An 18389-nucleotide genomic window follows, 5' to 3' on the forward strand; every position below is an offset into this window, starting at 1 on the left:
AGCTTCCTCACTTCAACTAGACCAAGGAAGGATACTCTGCTCTGTCTCGCTGCCTTGGAAAGACACCTTCATCCCTGTTGCTCATGCCCAAGGCTTCCTATGGTCCTCACCTCTTTGCCTTTGAGTCAGCTGAGGTGTGTTGACATACCTCACTGTGTGCGAGCTTTCCTTAAGAGCTCTAACCACCCAACCCGTCCTGTACACTCCATCTCTTTTGTTCTATTTAGCTTGATTTTTTTTCTTCAACTAAACATGAGCAGGAAGTGGATGTCTCAAATGGCTCATGTTTGCAGTCTTCTAAAGTTGAGGCCCAGGTGAACGAAATGAATTGTGGGCAGTACCTTACACAGACAGATCTTTATGCCTATTTTATTTGCTTTCTATGATGTTTAAAATGTCGTGTTTGGGGGCAGGAAATTACAACATGGTAGCAGCAACGATCCATCGCAACGATCCATCTGTGTCTCTGTTAAGGTTTGTTTTATTCAAAGTGACAAACGCTCCTCCCATGACTCCATATTGAAGGAGGTGAAGAGGTGAGCTAGGTCCATAAAACGATGGCCTCAGGACCCAGGGCTGGTGGTTGTCTTCCCCAGGTTGTCCTTCAAATATATCTTGCCGCCAACCGGTTATAGCTGCAATTCACAACCTGTTTGTGGGTCACTATCCCTTTGACAAACTTCAGTCTCCAAAATGATTACCGACAACAATTCATAACAGAAGGAAAATTACAACTATGAAGAAGCAACAAGAATAATTGTGTCATCAAGGGTCGTAACAAAATAGGAACTGTGTTAAAGGGGGCAGCATTGGGAAGGTAGATCACTGACTTATAATCCAAGAAAGAGCATCTAGCTATGGGCCAAATAAACAAAATACAGGATTTCCAGCATGCCAGTAACATGGATAAAATGCAAGCTGGGGAGATAGTTTTGTGGGAAGCAGTGCCTGCTGTGAAATTACCAGCACGTGCATGACAGCCATAACCCATGATTGGAGGGATAATGACAGGACACATGGAGGGTCCCACGGCTCCAGCCACATATATAGCAGAGGATGGCATTGTCTGCATCAATAGGAGGAGAATACCTTGTTCATGTGAAGGGTCAGTTCCCCAGTGTGGGGGATGCCAGGGTGTTGAGGTGGGAGAGGGTGGGAGGAAGAGCATCCTCATAGAAGCAGGGGGAGAGGGATATGGGAAAGGGGAGAACCAGGAAAGGGGATAACATGTGTGGGATGCCTGTGATAGCCAGGGACAGTGAGTTTTGAGTTCAGTAAGAGACTTTGTCTCAAAAAGTAAAGAGGAAGATGAATGAGGAGATGTGCAGGGTCTGCCTCTGTTCTGCTCATGCACATACGCAGAAATATGTGTAGACACACACACACACACACACACACACACACACAGCTGCATTAGGACAAACACTCAAAGAATTTGAATTTAGGATTTAGGTGGTCTTTTGGGTGTCTGATCACACCTTTCCTTCCATAACTTTCACTTGGATAACTATATCGAAGGCATGCATGTCAGATACATTTCCCATTATCATGAGACCATTTTTCTCCCAAACCTATAGGTTTTGATTCGTGTTAGAAGTCATAGACCCAAGACACAGCTACACCTGGAAGGAAGAGCTAGATATTTGAGCTAAAAATTTGCATTCCAGGGCCGAGGTCTATGATGTCACGGAATGCAGAAGGTGGTCCATAGAACTGAGAAGTTCTCGGTGCCTCGCAGTGTCCCTGACTCCCAACCAGGGCTGCTGAGAATAAGTATACATAATAGACTCTAGGATAGCTACACGTGACACTCTCCTTGATTGTATATATCAATGACATGAAGTTTTGTTTCTCACAAAGAGAATAGATCATCAAGAGTCTATGCTGATCATGGCCACACCAGGTCCGTGTGAGGGTCCATGCCCTCTCCAGGCTCTGTGGATGGAGCCAAGAAAACCCTACAGGGCTCAGTGATGCACTGACTCTAACTCACATGGCCCTGAATGAAGAGGGCGCATATTGATTCTTCTTGTTGTTGCTATGACAAAATACAAAGCAAAAACTTAATGAAGAGAGGAGTGCTGGTTGACAGGAGTCTGATATGGATGTCTCCTGAGAGGCTCCGCCAGAGCCTGACTGGTACAGATGAGGCTGCTTACAGCTAATCATTCCACTGAGCAACTGGACCCCAATGGAGGAGGAGTTAAAGAATGGACTGGAGGAGCTGAAGGGGGTTGCAACCCTATAGGAAGAGCAACAATATCAACCAACCAGACCCCCCGGAGCTCCCAGAGACTAACCCACCGACCGAAGAGTATACATGGAGGGTCCCACGGCTCCAGCCACATGTATAGCAGAGGATGGCATTGTCTGTCATCAATAGGAGGAGAAGCCCTTGGTCCTGTGCAGGCTCATTTCCCCAAAGTGGGGGAGTGCCAGGGTGTTGAGATGGGAGTGGGTGGGAAGAAAAGCATCCTCACTGAAGCAGGGGGAGAGGATGGGAGAGAGGGGATCCAGGAAAGGGGATAACATTTGAAATTTAAATACATAAAATTCCAATAAAAAAAGAGACAGGAAGTGTTTATTTTGACCCATTGTTTGAGCTGGTACTATCCATCATGATGGGGAAAGCATAACAACTGGAGTGTGATGGTCACATTGCAGACCTGGAGGGTGTTCAGCTTCCTTCCTTCCTTCCTTTCTTTCTTTCTTTCTTTCTTTCTTTCTTTCTTTCTTTCCTTGTTTCTTTATTTCTTTCTTTCTTTGTTTCTTTGTTTTCTTGTTTGTTTCTTTCTTTGTTTCTTTCTTTCTTTGTTTCCTTGTTTTAAATTCCATATATAGGTGTTTCCCTTGCTTTTATGTATCTGTATAAAAGATACATATACAGAAGCCACAAGAAACTTAGGGAAGAAAAGCAGGTATAGGTGTCAATAAGACATGGGAGGACACAGGGCTCAAGTCAGTTTCCCTCACGACCACATGTGTATTCATCAAGACAGGAGACAGGAGCGGGGCACAGAACTGAACAAGAGTGATCAATGCTTGTGAGCCACCATGTTGGTGCCAGGGTCTGAACTCAGGTGCTCTGCAAGAGCAGTAACGGTTCTCAACTACCAAGACACCTCTCCAGTCACACACAATCATTGTTTATACAGCCCCCCAAACACACCACCACTTGATGTGTGTAAACACGCATACTAGACTTGTGGTGTGATTTATTTGTGTGAATGTTCAGTCAGTGTGATACAAACGCTCTTGTGTTCATAAATTTTGGCATCGCCGTTTTCACTTGGAGGTTCTCTTCATTCTCAGCTTTGGTGTTTACATACATCATCAAGAGAGGAACCGCTCTGACAGCCTACCCCCGCCTCCCCCCATTTGCAGCTATGCCTGCCTTTCTTCACTAAGTTAAACACCACCTCTGACTCCACTCTTTCATTTTATTCAGTGTAGTAGACTCTCCAAAACCATAAAATGGAATCCCAGATGCAGAGGGAAGAAGTTTTGCTGTTTGTTACTTTGTTTGCTTTTAGTTGCTTTTTCCCACTTCCACTGGTTTGAACTTGTGTCCCATTCAGTGGCAGGTACTTAATTCAGCCAGCATATTGAGAAGGGCTGTGGGTGGAGTGTGATAAAAGGAAAATTACTGGAGAGAACTCACGGGGATTTTGACGATTAATACAAAGTGTTTACTGACTTGATTTTTCAGTTACACAGAACCCTGGACGGCACTCAGTTGAACTCAAACTTCACATCTGACAATTTGCTCCAAGGAACTAAAAAACCTAAAGACAAAATTGATCCAACAAAATAAGCCCTAAGTTGTAATGATTGACTCTCTGTAAAAAGAAACATTAAACTTTTTTTTTTTTAAAAAATGATGATTTTGATGTTTTTGTTTAACAATTTCATATACTTATATAATGAGTTTTAGACCTTTCCTTACTGTATTTCCCTTTCCATTCCCCTCCCTCATCTCCTCCCTCATCCTCCCATCCCCTCCTTCAGTTCCCCCTTGCTTCCTCCCTCATCCTCCTCTGTCATCCCCTCGGTCAACCCCTTCTCTCACGCCATTCCCTCTCCAATTGGCACCGATATTCTGAATAAGTCCCCCCTCCTATTTCATGTCTCTTTTCTGCGTGTAATCCCTAAGTTTAATTAATTACATGAGTACAGAGGAATTCGACAGAACAACTTATCTAGGGTACAGGAATGAAGAAGGGAGTGAAGCAGAAATTTCTGGTTTCTTTGGAGACTCAACTGTGTCATGGATGTTGTTCTGGAAACTGTCTTAGGAGAGGATGTTTTGCTGAGACCAAACACATGGTGTTTCTGGTCACTGCCTGTGAAAAGGGAATGTGATGTTTAGAAAGGGTACGAGTATAACCCTGAACAACAGTGGACACACCATGGCACTGGCTTGCCTTGATACTCTTCGCTGATGCTCAATGGACTTTGATGACCCTGGTCTTCATGGATCATGCTGTGGCATTGTTTCACCTTTCCTTCCTCACTGACCATTGTTTGTCATGACTTTGTAGAGAGAAAAGCAGCAGAGAACTTCTTGTGGAGACAATGCGGTGGCTTCTTGCTGCCTCCTGGAACCCAGGCCAATTGGAAGAGCTCAGCAATTTCTTCTGGGTTGAACTGTCCTTGGTGATTCGTGAATAGTGTTTGCAAGTAGCTCGACCTACCTCTGCTGATTCATGTCAACTGAACTGATATCCTGATGATGAAGATTGAAATCGCCCCAGAGAACTATTTCTAAGCAGGTCCACATCGTCCTTTGTTTGCCCTATTGTCCTTTCCTTCCCACTACCTCTGGTGGGTGGTGGGTTAGAGGAAGGTTAAAGGGTTTAAAAACTCTTTCTAAAGTAGGTCTTGAAAAATCTAAGCCTGCAGGATAGAACCCTCCTCCAATAAATGTTGATTGCCAAGGGAGGGGAGGGTCTTTATGGCCTCTCCCATCTGTGATGAAGTGTTGAGGGGCCCAGTCTTGTGCCCGTGACCATAGCCGCCATCAGCTTAAGAGTTCAATGAGTAGGTCCAATCTAAAATATATCCTTTTGCTGTCCACTTCCCTATCTTCTGGTTCTTATCTTCCTTCTACCCACTCTTTCATGATGTTCTCTGAGCTGTGGAGGAGAAGACTTAGCTGTCCTATTTCGACCTGAACAGTCCAACACACTGATTCCCAGCACTTTGTCCAGCTCTACGTCTCTGCCCATGGTAGTCAGAGGCTTCTTGTCTGATGAGAGCTGAGTGCAACCCTGATCTGTAGATACAAATATGGATGTTTGGAAGGAAGTTCTACAATGTATTTAGCATTAGGTTCTTTCATAGGTCCTATATCACCCTAACCATAGGTTCTTGACCAGTTTACAGAACCTGGTTTGTATTCCCTGGTGTGCAATATGCCTTGTATCCAATTTGAAATCCACAGGTTACTCCCATGACTGCGATGTCACTAACACATTAGGGGCACACCTTGCCTGACATTTTAGATTGAATGGTTCATCCCCGAGTAAGGTTGTAGATGATTTTCTTCCCTGGAAGCCTACATAGAACTTTCTTGAACCATGAAGGCTAGCCATTAAAAGGATGCTTCCACCTCAACTTTACATTGACCCTTCTGTGACCTGTGACCCAAACGATTCAGTGTCCTCAGCAATAGGGTCTTACCATCAAGTTCTGGAGGGGTACGAAGAACAATGGCAACAACCTATAAAGTAGTGAGGGCTTTTGGGATCTCGCTGGTCAGCAACTTTCAAGAAGACATCCCACATCTGGCACTGTGATCTTTGCTTAATTTTGGTTTTCTCTTGCTCTGATGAATACACTCACCAAAGCCAGCTTGGGAAGGGAAAACTTTATTTCATCTTATCTGTTCCAGCCCGTCATCAAGGAAATCCAAGACAGGATTGTGAAACAAAAACTACAGAGACTGCTCACTGGCTTGCTTCTAAGGTCACATTCAACTACCTTTACAGAGTCCAGACCCACCCGCATAGGGCAGTTCTGCCCAAAGTAGACCAGGCCCTCCAACATCAGTGAACAGTCAAGGAAATGCCACCTGGACATAGTCAAGGCCAATCTGATGGAGGAAGTTCCTCAAGGGAGGTTCTTTCCTTCAAGAGTAGCCATCACAAGAAATCAATGAAAATAAAAAAAGAAAAGAAATCAATAGCTTCAGGGAGAGCATGGCTTACCCATGGAGGGTGCCTCCATTTGAACTCAACAGTTGTTCTTGTAGATATATTCTGTAACATGTTTTATAATCCCTCTCACCAAACCCTGTTCTAACCCAATCACCTTAGGGGAGATGGAGTGGAAAGTAAGTTTTAAGAAAATAATTGGAGCACAAAGAAATGCTTCTTGGAAATAAAAGAAAAAAGGAAGCATTTCTGCATCCTAGATGCTTTCCTCGCACCATCTAAGCAAAGATAATGAAAACCGTTACATTCCAGGTACCATAATTTCCAATGTTACAAATCATATAAATAATACTGCTTATCATTCATAAAACACATTGGCACTAATCGTTTTGATGTGTTTTTCTAACTCACTCCTAATGAACATCTGATGAAGTGGAATTGTTCGCCTGCTCATTTATACATGAGGGAAGTGAGGTTTAAACGTCGAGGCAATTTCCCAATACTCTAAGCTAATAAATGGCAGAGTAAGACAGCCGCACTTTCTCTGGCTTCATGGCATGGCCTCATGAGAAATGCATGTCAGGGTACCTTGGCAGGGAATTCCAAGGATCATTACATGACAGCTGAAAGTTGTCTTGGATGCAAGAGTGGGAGTGAGGCTCAAGTCAGCTCAGCCCCAGCTCAGGATTCCTGAAACAGAACACCAGAATATGTTAGAGAGCTAGGAGACTAAACTAAACATCTGGGAGTCCTCAGCAGATTGTACAGATCCAGGGCTGAGGGTTCATAAGTATGTTGGTCTTTGTGGGGGTGGAAAGGAACACTTATTTAGATCCTCACCTCCTACTATGTGCTACTACAGTGGAGACAATGCCTTAAGTCCAAGGTTTTTTGTTTTGTTCGTGTATGTGTGTGTGTGTGTGTGTGTGTGTGTGTGTGTGTGTGTGTACATGCACGTGCAGTGTATAATGTAGGGACTAATCCATTTTCTCTTCTACCTTATTCATTGAAGCAGCATTTCTCAGTCATACCCAGAGTTCCCCAATATGACTAGTCTTGACAGCTGTCTTGCCCTGGGGATCTGCCCTATCTTTACCTCCCTGGACTGGGATTCCGTGTGGGCCACAAAGCCTGTCCATCATTTACCTGAGACCTGTGGGCCATCTCCTCAACTGCTAAGGTTCAAGTCCCGGTGTTGGATCCATCTCCTTTACTTTTGTTTTCTTATTCTTTTTTTTTTCCATCTTGGTCATAATATGAGAACCAGGTTAAGGTATGACTGGCTCACTCAAACAATCACTCAAATCTCTCCACACAAATGTGTTCTAATAAGGAGGAGGACCCTGCTGACTCTCTGTCCTGTAAAGTCTGACCTTAACAGATCAGTTAAAGGATGTGATTATCCTAGTGGGTGATTGTGGATGCTGTTGCTGATGTTGAGGGAGGCTGTCAAATGAGGGTCACAGCTGAGTCACTCATAATAACAGATGCAAAGCTGAGAGTGGTAGTGCATACCTATATTCTCAATACTCGTGAAGATCACAAGTTCAAATCCAGCCTGGGCTACATAGTAAGTCCAAAGACTGCCTGGGCTACATCGTAAATCAAGGCCAGCCTGGGCTACAGAATAAGTCCATGGCCAGCCTGGGCTACATAGTAAGTCCAAGGCCAACCTGGGCTACATAGGCAGTCCAAGGTCTGCTTGGCCTACTTACATGACTCTTCTCCAAACAACAACAGTTTTTTTTCCCTTTTTGGTTTCTGTCTCTCCTATTTCCTCTACACTGATACCAGTGCTGTAGTTTGGGGGTGTGGGCGAGAAGTTTCATCATGTCTGATGGTCCAGGATCTCCCAAGCAGCATGGCAAACCAAACAGTGCAGCAAAGTCTGTTGCGATGGTTGAAGAATAATATGACACATGGGAAGTGCTGTCTGAGGAAATGGCTCTAAGATGGGACAACACCTCGGGAGACTGGGCTTGGATCTTGTGTTAGTTTCCTCCTGAGAAAAACAATGATGTTCTCAACCAGAGTCTGTGTTGGGAGTACAATGCTGTGCTTCCATTTCAACACTGCATAATCGCCATATGGCAACCCTGGAAATCTTGTCTGATATTAAACAGATTATAGGAGAGACAAGTTGAGTATATACACTGGAGAAAGAGGAACACTCCTCCATTGTTGGTGGGATTGCAGACTGGTAAAACCATTCTGGAAATCAGTCTGGAGTTTCCTCAGAAAATTGGACATTGAACTGCCTGAGTATCCAGCTATACCTCTCTTGGGCATATACCCAAAAGATGCCTCAACATATAAAAGAGACACGTGCTCCACTATGTTCATCGCAGCCTTATTTATAATATCCAGAAACTGGAAAGAACCCAGATGCCCTTCAACAGAGGAATGGATACAGAAAATGTGGTACATCTACACAATGGAATATTACTCAGCTATCAAAAACAATGAGTTTATGAAATTCGCAGGCAAATGGTTGGAACTGGAAAATATCATCCTGAATGAGCTAACCCAATCACAGAAAGACATACATGATATGCACTCAATGATAAGTGGCTATTAGCCCAAATGATTGAATTACCCTAGATCCCTAGAACAAACGAAACTCAAGACGGATGATCAAACTGTGAATGCTTCACTCCTTCTTTAAATGAGGAACAAGAATACCCTTGGCAGGGAAGGGAGAGGCAAAGATTAAAACAGAGACTGAAGGAACACCCATTCAGAGCCTGCCCCACATGTGGCCCATACATATACAGCCACCCAATTCGACAAGATGGATGAAGCAAAGAAGTGCAGACCGACAGGGGCCGGATGTAGATCGCTCCTGAGAGACACAGCCAGAGTACAGCAAATACAGAGGCGAATGCCAGCAGCAAACCACTGAACTGAGAATAGGTCCCCCGTTGAAGGAATCAGAGAAAGAACTGGAAGAGCTTGAAGGGGCTCGAGACCCCAAAAGTACAACAATGTCAAGCAACCAGAGCTTCCAGGGACTAAGCCACTACCTAAAGACTATACATGGACTGACCCTGGACTCTGACCCCATAGGTACCAATGAATATACTAGTAAGAGCACCAGTGGAAGGGGAAGCCCTGTGTCCTGCTAAGACTGAACCCCCAGTGAACTAGACTATGGGGGGAGGGTGGCAATGGGGGGAGGGTTGGGAGGGGAACACCCATAAGGAAGGGGAGGTGGGAGGGGGATGTTTGCCCGGAAACCGGGAAAGGGAATAACACTTGAAATGTATATAAGAAATACTCAAGTTATTAAAAAAAAAAGAGAGAGAGAACTTGTCTTACAGAAGATCAAAAAACAATAAAAGACTTGTAAATCAATTTTAAAATATAATGTAGAAGAAAGCTATATTTAATTCCTATGAAATTTTGAGCTCCTTAAGGAAAAAATTAAATACGGAAGTTTCTGAAGAAAACAACACAATCTTGATGACCATAAAAGATATTCCTGACAAAACATCCACTCCTGTAAATCTGTTAATACTCTCCAAATCAAGTAATAAATGTGACACGATTTGCGTCAAAATTCTAATAGCATATTTGATAGAAACGACAAGCTAATTTTAAAGTTAATCTGTGAGAAATACCCAATAGTCAAAATGTTTTTAGAAAAAGAAGAGATTCCATATAAAACACACTATAAATTCACAACCATTAAAATAATGTATTACAGCCATCCAATTAGACAAGATGGATGAAGCAAAGAAGTGCAGGCCGACAGGAGCCGGATGTAGATAGCTCCTGAGAGACACAGCCAGAATACAGCAAATACAGAGGCGAATGCCAGCAGCAAACCACTGAACTAAGAATAGGACCCCCGTTGAAGGAATCAGAGAAAGAACTGGAAGAGCTTGAAGGGGCTCGAGACCCCATATGTACAACAATGCCAAGCAACCAGAGCTTCCAGGAACTAAGCCACGACCCAAAGACTATACATGGACTGACCCTGGACTCTGACCTCATAGGTACCAATGAATATCCTAGTAAGAGCACCAGTGGAAGGGGAAACCCTGGGTCCTGCTAAGACTGAATCCCCAGTGAACGTGATTGTTGGGGGGAGGGCGGCAATGGGGGGAGGATGGGGAGGGGAACACCCATAAAGAAGGGGAGGGGGAGGGATTAGGGGGATGTTTGCCTGGAAACTGGGAAAGGGAATAACACTCGAAATGTAAATAAGAAATACTCAAGTTACTAAAAAAAAAGGGGTTTAAACGATAAATAATTTTTTTTTAATTTTTGTCTGTGGTACCAGGTTCAGTGTTCTGCATAAACTCTAAAACACGGCAATTTCTTTTTTTTTTTTTTAAATCGCCAAACAGAATGGATCTTATATTTTTCTATCTAGGTGTAATCGAGACGTAAAAATAAAATTCTTTGCTTTAAAAAAAAAACTAATTATGTTTCATTGGCTTTTTTTTTGTTAATTTCTTATTTTTATTGTTTTGTGTTTTGTGGTTCATTTTAACAATTATTTTTTCATTGAATTAATTATTTTCTTATTCTCTAGTGTAGATAAAAATTTAGGTTGCTGGTCTTTGTTTCTAATCTAAGAATTAGTGTTGTAAATAAAGTTTCCTCTTAGCACCATCATAGTTATGTCTCACACATTTTGATAGTATGTTTCCTATCTTCTTCTTTTTTTCTTACTGTTACATATTTTCATTATTTCTTGACATCTGTATTACTTGTGAATGTGTGATTTAATGTTTCTGGACTGGGAGACTCCTGTTGTCTCTCATTGAAGACGTCTATTTTAGTTTTGTTGTATTAGCAGAACACATCCCGATGGGCTGGAGATGCAGCTCAGTGGACAGAGTGCTCACTTGGCTCTCACACAGCTCTGGGCTCCACCTACAGTACCTCATCAGCCTGGTGTGGTGGTCCATGCCCAGAGTCCCATTACCAGGAGGAGAACCAGGAGTTCAACATCATCCTCGGGTGCATAGTGTGTTTGAGGCCAGCCTGTGCTACATGAAACCTGTATAAACAAATACGTCCCACAAGACATCCTTTCTTAGGCATTTGCCTCACTTTGTTCTGTGGTTTCTGAGTGTCTGAAAAGTCCAGGGTACTTGAAGGAAAAGAACATCCTGGTGCTACTAGGGACTGTCAGTCAGAGACATTGGCTGGTGAAGCCATCTCATCCAAGCTGGTTTTCCGCCTGCTTCTGTTGCTGATGGGCTGATGCGTGTCCACGGCTTTACTCATGATCGCCCTCCTTCCTTTTAGCTGTACTCATTCTTGCTTCCTGCTGAGGCCGTGATGGAGTTAGTGACACAGATAATTGGGGTCTCCTTCCAGCCCACTGATTCTCTCAACAATAAGTTCTTTCTCTGTAGAAATAGTTTCTCTGTTGCCTACATTATCAGACATAAATATAACACTCTTTTCTGTTTTATTTTGACACTGGGTTTCATTATGTAGGTAGGACTGGCCTGAAACTCACTGTATAAACCAGGTCGGAATTGAACTCACAGAGATCAGCTTGCTTCTGAGTGCTGGGATTAAAGGGGCATACCTGGCTCCTTCTTTTTTTAATTTTTTTTAAATTTATCTCTATGGTGTGTGTGTGTGTGTGTGTGTGTGTGTGTTTGTGTGTTTGTGTGTGTGTATGTGTGTGTGTTTATGTGAGTGGGTGTGTGTGTGTTTATGTGAGTGTGTGTGTTTGTGTTTGTATGTATGTGTGTGTATATGTGAGTGTGTGTGTGTTTGTGTGTGATTGTTTGTGTATGTGTGTGTGTATGTGAGTGGGTGTGTGTGTGTTTGTGTTTGTGTGTGTGTATGTGTGTGTATGTGAGTGTGTGTGTGTGTTTGTGTGTGTATGTGTGTGTGTGTGAGTGTGTGTGTGTTTATGTGTGTGTGTGTGTGTTTTGACGAAACAGTCCATCATATCCTCTGAACCCCGATCCTCTGCAAGAGCATCCAGTGTTCCTAAGCAGTGAGCCGTCTCCCCAGCCCCTTCTGCCTGCTCTAAACTCCACTTCATTGTTCATCTTGCCCAGACATGCCTTTAGTTCCTACTCTTAGTGTTTGTTTTAATTCAGTGAGTTCCTATTCGATTTTCTCTTGTTTCTTCTATTACATCACCAAGATGATCTGTATATTTTCTTTTGGAAGTTTCTCATTGACGACGCTTGAATCCTGGCTTTAAAATCCTTGCTGACAATTCTAACAATGGTTTTCTCTTGGTGCCACCACCAGGGAACTGGTTTTTCTCCTCTGCTTTTCATTTAGGGGGATGGTCATGGTGTGACGTGATTTCCATTTTGACGTCGTTTGTCTAAGATGTCAGCAGTCCTGACACTGTGTGTGCAGTGGCTGTTTATCCTTCATAACCTTTTGGTGGTGTTTTGGTTTTTCTGGGTTTGCCTGATTGAATAAAAGGGATTATACCTCCAGTCCACACCAACAGGCATATCTTAGAGGGGTCAGGAAGAGTGGTTCTCAACCTTCCTAACGTAACCTTTTCATACAGCTCCACCAACTTTAAAATTATGTCATTGCTACTTCATAACTTTAATTTTGATATAGTTATGAATTGTAATGTAAATGTCTGCTGTACGGGATATATGATATGTGACTCCTGTGCAAGGGCCATTTGAGCTCCCAAAGGGGTCTCCATCCAAGGGTTAAGGACCTCTGATCTGGACTTAGTGGGATCCCCTTATCGACGTAGATGGGTTGCCCAGTGTTGCTGGGGAGGAGTCTCCATCTCTGGAAGGCAAAGTATATTCCACGATCCGGCTTTTTCCTGGTTCCCTCTGGAATAGTGGACACACTCTTGATGGTTACTGGTGGATCAACTGACTCCAGGCAGTTTTCTTTTACATCATCGAAGATGAGGATTCAAAAAAGGTTCTGCTAGCCAAAAGCAGTGGCTGAAGATATCCCTGGTGATCTTTCCCCTTCCCTAATGGCTCCTTCTCCGCACAAGGCCTACGGTAGATGTCTGAGTCCCTCCCAAGCTGCACCTTTCCAATCTACACTCTTCCTCTGCGGTGTTTCTTTCACGAAGAGCACACACGCTAACCCTGAACCCATGTTGCCTTCAGTCAGCACTAACAACCTATTACTCTATGCCAGTTTCGTTTTCCCATATGACACGGTTGCTCACAATTCTGAGTCATATTCACACATGTATGGACAAACAGAATGGCACCGATTGGCTAGTCTATAATGATGCAGATTCTGTATGATTCTGATTCAGAAGCCTGTAAATCCAAGATGAAGAGACCATCGCCAGAGGAAGGAGTTCATGTGGGTTGTTGTCACCACAGAAGGGATGCAGTGGGCTAGGAAGGCAAGAGAGGGAGCAAACTCCCTTTCATAATTTAACCTTTTCCACAATAGCATCATTAATGGATCTTTATTTGTACGTCGCATCCCTCTTGACCTGATAAATTCTTCACAACTATATTCCCACTGGTGATTAATCTTCAGAAAATTACTTTTGGGTGAACACATTCAAACCAGAGATGAGGGTGAATATTTGGATATCTATAGTGGGTGTGGGCATTATTCTTCCCAGGTCGTGTACCCGTAAGATTTCTAACTACCTCCTTCCCCATGGTAGCCTCACTGAATGACGTGAATTCCGGGTGATTAATAAGGTACAGACACCAAAGCTCATTGCCATATCCTGTCACCAGTATCATGCTCGAAACAGCAAGAGCCACCTGTGGGAAGGAAAATACGAATAAACTTTATGGTATCTCTAAACTATAAACCCCCAATTTAATCAAAACGTTGTTTAAACTCAGTTCTCTTATATCGATGTGCTTTAAATGTACAAGTCAGTGGGCTTGCTTGTGACTCCTTGTACAGGTTTATACTGTACATTAGCCATCTTCATCCTCACAAATCACCTCCATTTCCACCTGCACACACACACACACACACACACACACACACACACACACACACACACACACCCTGCTGCTCCCTGTCCTCTTCCTAAATGCCCCCTTTCACTTAATATTCCTTATTAACATCTAAATTCCACAATCGTCTGTTTGAATCTGGCTTGTTTCACTTAACATATTGTGTTTTACACTCCGATCCGTTTTTCTGAAAACAAAACCCTTTCCTCTTACACATAGATGAAAATCACATCAATGGACATCACATTTTTTAAGCCATTCATCCAGTGATCAACAGCTAAGGTTATTCCAAAGGCTTGTCTATTGCACACAGTGTGGCAATCAGAAAGTATGTGCAGGGTCCTGGTTAGTTTTTATTATCAGTTTGACTCAACCTGGGAAGAAGGAGCCTCAGCTGAAGAATTGCCTCTATCAGAATGTCCTTTGGCCTCATCTGTAAGGAATTTTTTTTGATGGTTGATGTGGAAGGATGTAGCCCACTATGGGGAGTGTCATCCCCTATGAAGGTGGCCCTGGGTTGTAGGAGGAGAGAAAGCTGAGTAGGTCATGGATAGCAATCCAGTGCCCAGCATTTCTAAGTTGTCTCTGCTTCCTTTCCTGCCTCTAGAGTCCTGCCTGAGTTCCTGCCCCAACGTCGCTCAGTAACAGACGGGAACCTAGAAGATAGAGTGAGACAAACTCTTTCCTCCTCAAGTTGACGGCTATGACGTGATTGTTCTTCTTGTTGCCTACCTGTTCTTCCCTTTTTTGAAAGTTGTCTCTGTTTATTGTTCTTAGAAAGATGATATTACATGTTTCCTCATGGGCTCTCTGTCTCTCACAGTGTCTCTCTCTGTCTCTGTCTCTCACTGTATTTGTGTGTTTGAGTGAGTATATGTGTTTGTTTGTGTGTGTGTTTGGGTGTGCATGTGTGTGTGTTTGTGTGTGTATGTATGTGTGTGTTTGTGTGTTTGGGTATGTATGAGTGTTTCTGTGTGTATGTGTGTATGTGTGAGTGTGCGTGTGCCTGTGGGTGTGTGTGTGTGCGCTCTCCAGGCTTAAAAAAATGCCCAAGACTGTAAATCTCAGCAGGTGCCTAGAGAAGGAAGATGAAGGGGAGAAAAGGGGGAAAAATCATGTCATGTGAGTTAACCCCACATTGAGGTCAGCCACATAGTGGACAACAGTTACATAATGGCAGAGGAGTCATGAGAGCATACAGAGAGGAAAACTCAAAGTGTGAAGGAAAATGTGCTTAAAACTAGGATAGAAGGGAGAAAAAGAAGACGGTGCACTTAGAAAAGTGGACAGATTTTAAAAAGCTGCCATAAGTTGTTAAGCTCTAAGTAGATATGAAAAAATTATAATGTTAATGTGGAAGGGAATTACTGGGGAGAGGGAAGGGAGGGTCAGAGTGTGGTGGGGACAGGGGAGGGTTCTGAAAAAATCCTTTTGAAGATCTGAAGAACTATGTGACACAATTAAAGTACCCTGTAATTTACAGGTAAATTCCATACTTACCTGCATCCAGTATTCTGTCTACCCATATTTCAAAAACAAAATTACGTCATCTATTTCATCCTGTTTTGCTGCATTTGATCTAATAAATTCCTTGTAACCAGAAGTGCTGGTAAATTTTAAAGACATGTAAAATATTACTGGTCGATATCCGGTTTGTCATGTTTATCCCGACTTTGGAAGCAGGTCCTGGAGCTAATTTTTCCTCGCTCTTTGCAAAGAATCCATAATTCATGATTGCCATTGACTTGAGTACAAGGTATTTAATCTTGTCAAATAACAACTTTGTTTGAATAAAAATGGCCCTCCTCTAATTGTGGGTTTTGATAAAGCTAATTTTGCGGTGCTATCCAGTGGGCTGCCTAGGAGAGAGAGGCTAGCAATATTTCTGATACGGAGAATGACTTAAAGATAACCAAAGGAAAGATAGGAGCTGGGAAAATAACCACCAAGGATGTTGGTGACTCAGAAACCAAAGACTTTTTCAGAAAAAAAAATGCATGAAAAGAGCTACTTGGGCAGACTGTGACTCCAGTCATCAGAATATTTGGGTGGGGACTTTATTTTGGGTCTCCAGGAGGCTACAGGAGAAGCTAAAACCTAGATGCTGGAAGTTTCTAAGCGTAACTAGGGAAGGAACTGGCCTGAGAGGGCTTCTATGATGTAAGCAGAGCCTGGATGATGTCACAGAGCACTGGGCGGAGGTTGTGCTTCTCTTCCACTTGGAGGCGCTAGACTCCTTGAAGGTGGGTTCACTATCTTCCCAGCGGGCTGTGAAAGCCAGTTCACCTCCTGAACCCCACAATTGTTCAACAGGCTTTTGGAGCCTGACCGGTTTCCGAAGACAGAATCTGGACGACTAGGACATTTTTCTCTCGGTAAATACGTTTATGAAGATAACTGGGACCCATTTAGCCCAGAAAGCTAAAAGTTCTCCCTCGTACAGCGAGTAACCGTATGTTCTGATGTCTTCCACGTTTGAGAGCTCGGCGGACGGTCTAGGCTAGTCAGTCTAAGAGTTTATTATCCTTTGCTAACAATATCTAATTCATAATCCTACTAAAATGCCAAAGCTCCTCTCTGTGCCTGTGCATTTTAGGAGATAATATTTCTTTTTGATGTTGTTGTTGTTGTTTTTTTTTTTTTCGGAGCTGAGGACCATACCCAGGGCCTTGTGCTTCCTAGGTAAGCGCTCTACCACTGAGCTAAATCCCCAGCCCCTTTGTCTGAATATGTTATTCTGAGCTGTAGAGGACCATTTTTTCATTTCACTTTGAACTTTAGATTTTGATTTTTGAGACAGGGTTGTTCTGTGGGTAGATTTGGCTATCCTGGAACTAACTCTGTAGACCAGGCTGGCCTTGATCTCACAGAATTCTGCCTCCATCTGCCTCTTGAGTGCTGGAATTAAAGGTGTGCTCCACCATTGCCCAGCCCTCCTACAAACTTCTGATTACGACAGAATTAGATTCAGATGCTCAAACCTGTCTACCATTGCCTTCCTCACCTGCTCCAAAGTTCTCTTAGACAAGAGCCTTGGTCCAGCTCCCTCCTTCACCCCACCCCCATTGTTCTTGCAGGCACTCACATGACAGAGGCAACAGCATTGTGTTTGGTTTAAGCAGGCGAGCTCTTCAAACCCAGGCCACGGGCAAGTATGAAGCCTGAACACAGAACAATAGCCACAAGACAGTGGACCAGGATGCCGTGTCCTAACACACGAGGTCTACAGCCAAGAAGAAGAGGATGTCTCTGAGGAGGATGAGCACACAATCCTTCCAGAAGCAGAGGAGGAGGAGGCCTTCTCCCCAGGCCCTGGGGAACATTGTGGGCTGCAGAATTTCTCACGGATGGAAGGAAGGTGATGAGCCTGTCACCCAGTGGAAGGCCATCATTCTAGATCAACTGCCAACAAATCCCTCTCTCTATCTTGTCAAGTATGATGGAATTGACTGTGTCTACGGACTGGGACTTCACAGCGATGAGAGGATTTTAAAGCTTAAGGTCTTGCCTCACAAAGTAGTGTTTCCTCAAGTGAAACACGCCCATCTCGCAAGTGCCATGGTTGGCCGAGCAGTGGAGCATAAATTTGAGGGCAAACATGCCACTAAGGACAACTGGAGGGGGGTGGTCCCATCCCAGGTGCGAATCATGAAGAACTGGTTTTCTATCACCTACGAGAAAGATACAGTCCTTTACATCTACCAGCTCCTGGATGATTACACAGAAGGTAACCTCCGTATCATTCCAGAGACTCCTCCAGTAGAGGTGAAGTCAGACGTTAACAGCGACATCTTAACAGGTCAATGTGTGCAGTTCACCAGAAGCGATGGGTCCAAAAAGATCGGCAAATTCATTTACCAAGTTCTAGCCAAGCCTTCTGTGTACTTCATCAAGTTTTATGGCGACGTCCACATCTAAGTCTATAATCTGGTGGAAAAGATACGTTAAGGTGAAATTCGCAAAGTGTGGGGGACATAGATGGGTAATTTATAGGATTTGGGAGAAAATTTTTGTTTTTATGTGTTTCAGATACACAAGCTCCTTTGACAACCCCAGTATCTTTTCCAGTGAAATTTGTTTTTGCTCAAAAAATTAAAATGTGCGATGTGACGTGTTGTATGTGAACACTTTGGTGGAGGAGACGGGCTTTGGTGGATGGAACATGGAGAGGAAGCCGGAAATGTCAAGGCTGTGAACAGTAATTCTGATTTCACGTAGACTAAAACAAATAGGACTGAGCTGGTCTGGTCTTTAGGGAGAGAAAAGAACTGGTGATGAGGCTTAGAGGAGCAGGGATGGCACGGGGGAAAAAAAATGACGG

General features: G+C 43.5%; 1 protein-coding gene across 1 annotated transcript; it reads left to right on the forward strand.

Moving 5' to 3' along the window:
- The first annotated feature begins 16307 nt into the window (after window positions 1-16307).
- LOC134486250 (Y-linked testis-specific protein 1-like) lies at window positions 16308-18178 on the forward strand. Its single transcript, XM_063285171.1, has 2 exons — window positions 16308-16443; window positions 17146-18178. The coding sequence occupies exon 2, from the start codon at window positions 17312-17314 to the stop codon at window positions 17984-17986; it is 675 nt and encodes a 224-aa protein (XP_063141241.1). The 5' UTR covers window positions 16308-16443; window positions 17146-17311; the 3' UTR covers window positions 17987-18178.
- The last annotated feature ends 211 nt before the right edge of the window (window positions 18179-18389 follow it).

The sequence above is a fragment of the Rattus norvegicus genome, chromosome 3 (assembly GCF_036323735.1).
Source record: "Rattus norvegicus strain BN/NHsdMcwi chromosome 3, GRCr8, whole genome shotgun sequence".
NCBI lineage: Eukaryota > Metazoa > Chordata > Mammalia > Rodentia > Muridae > Rattus > Rattus norvegicus.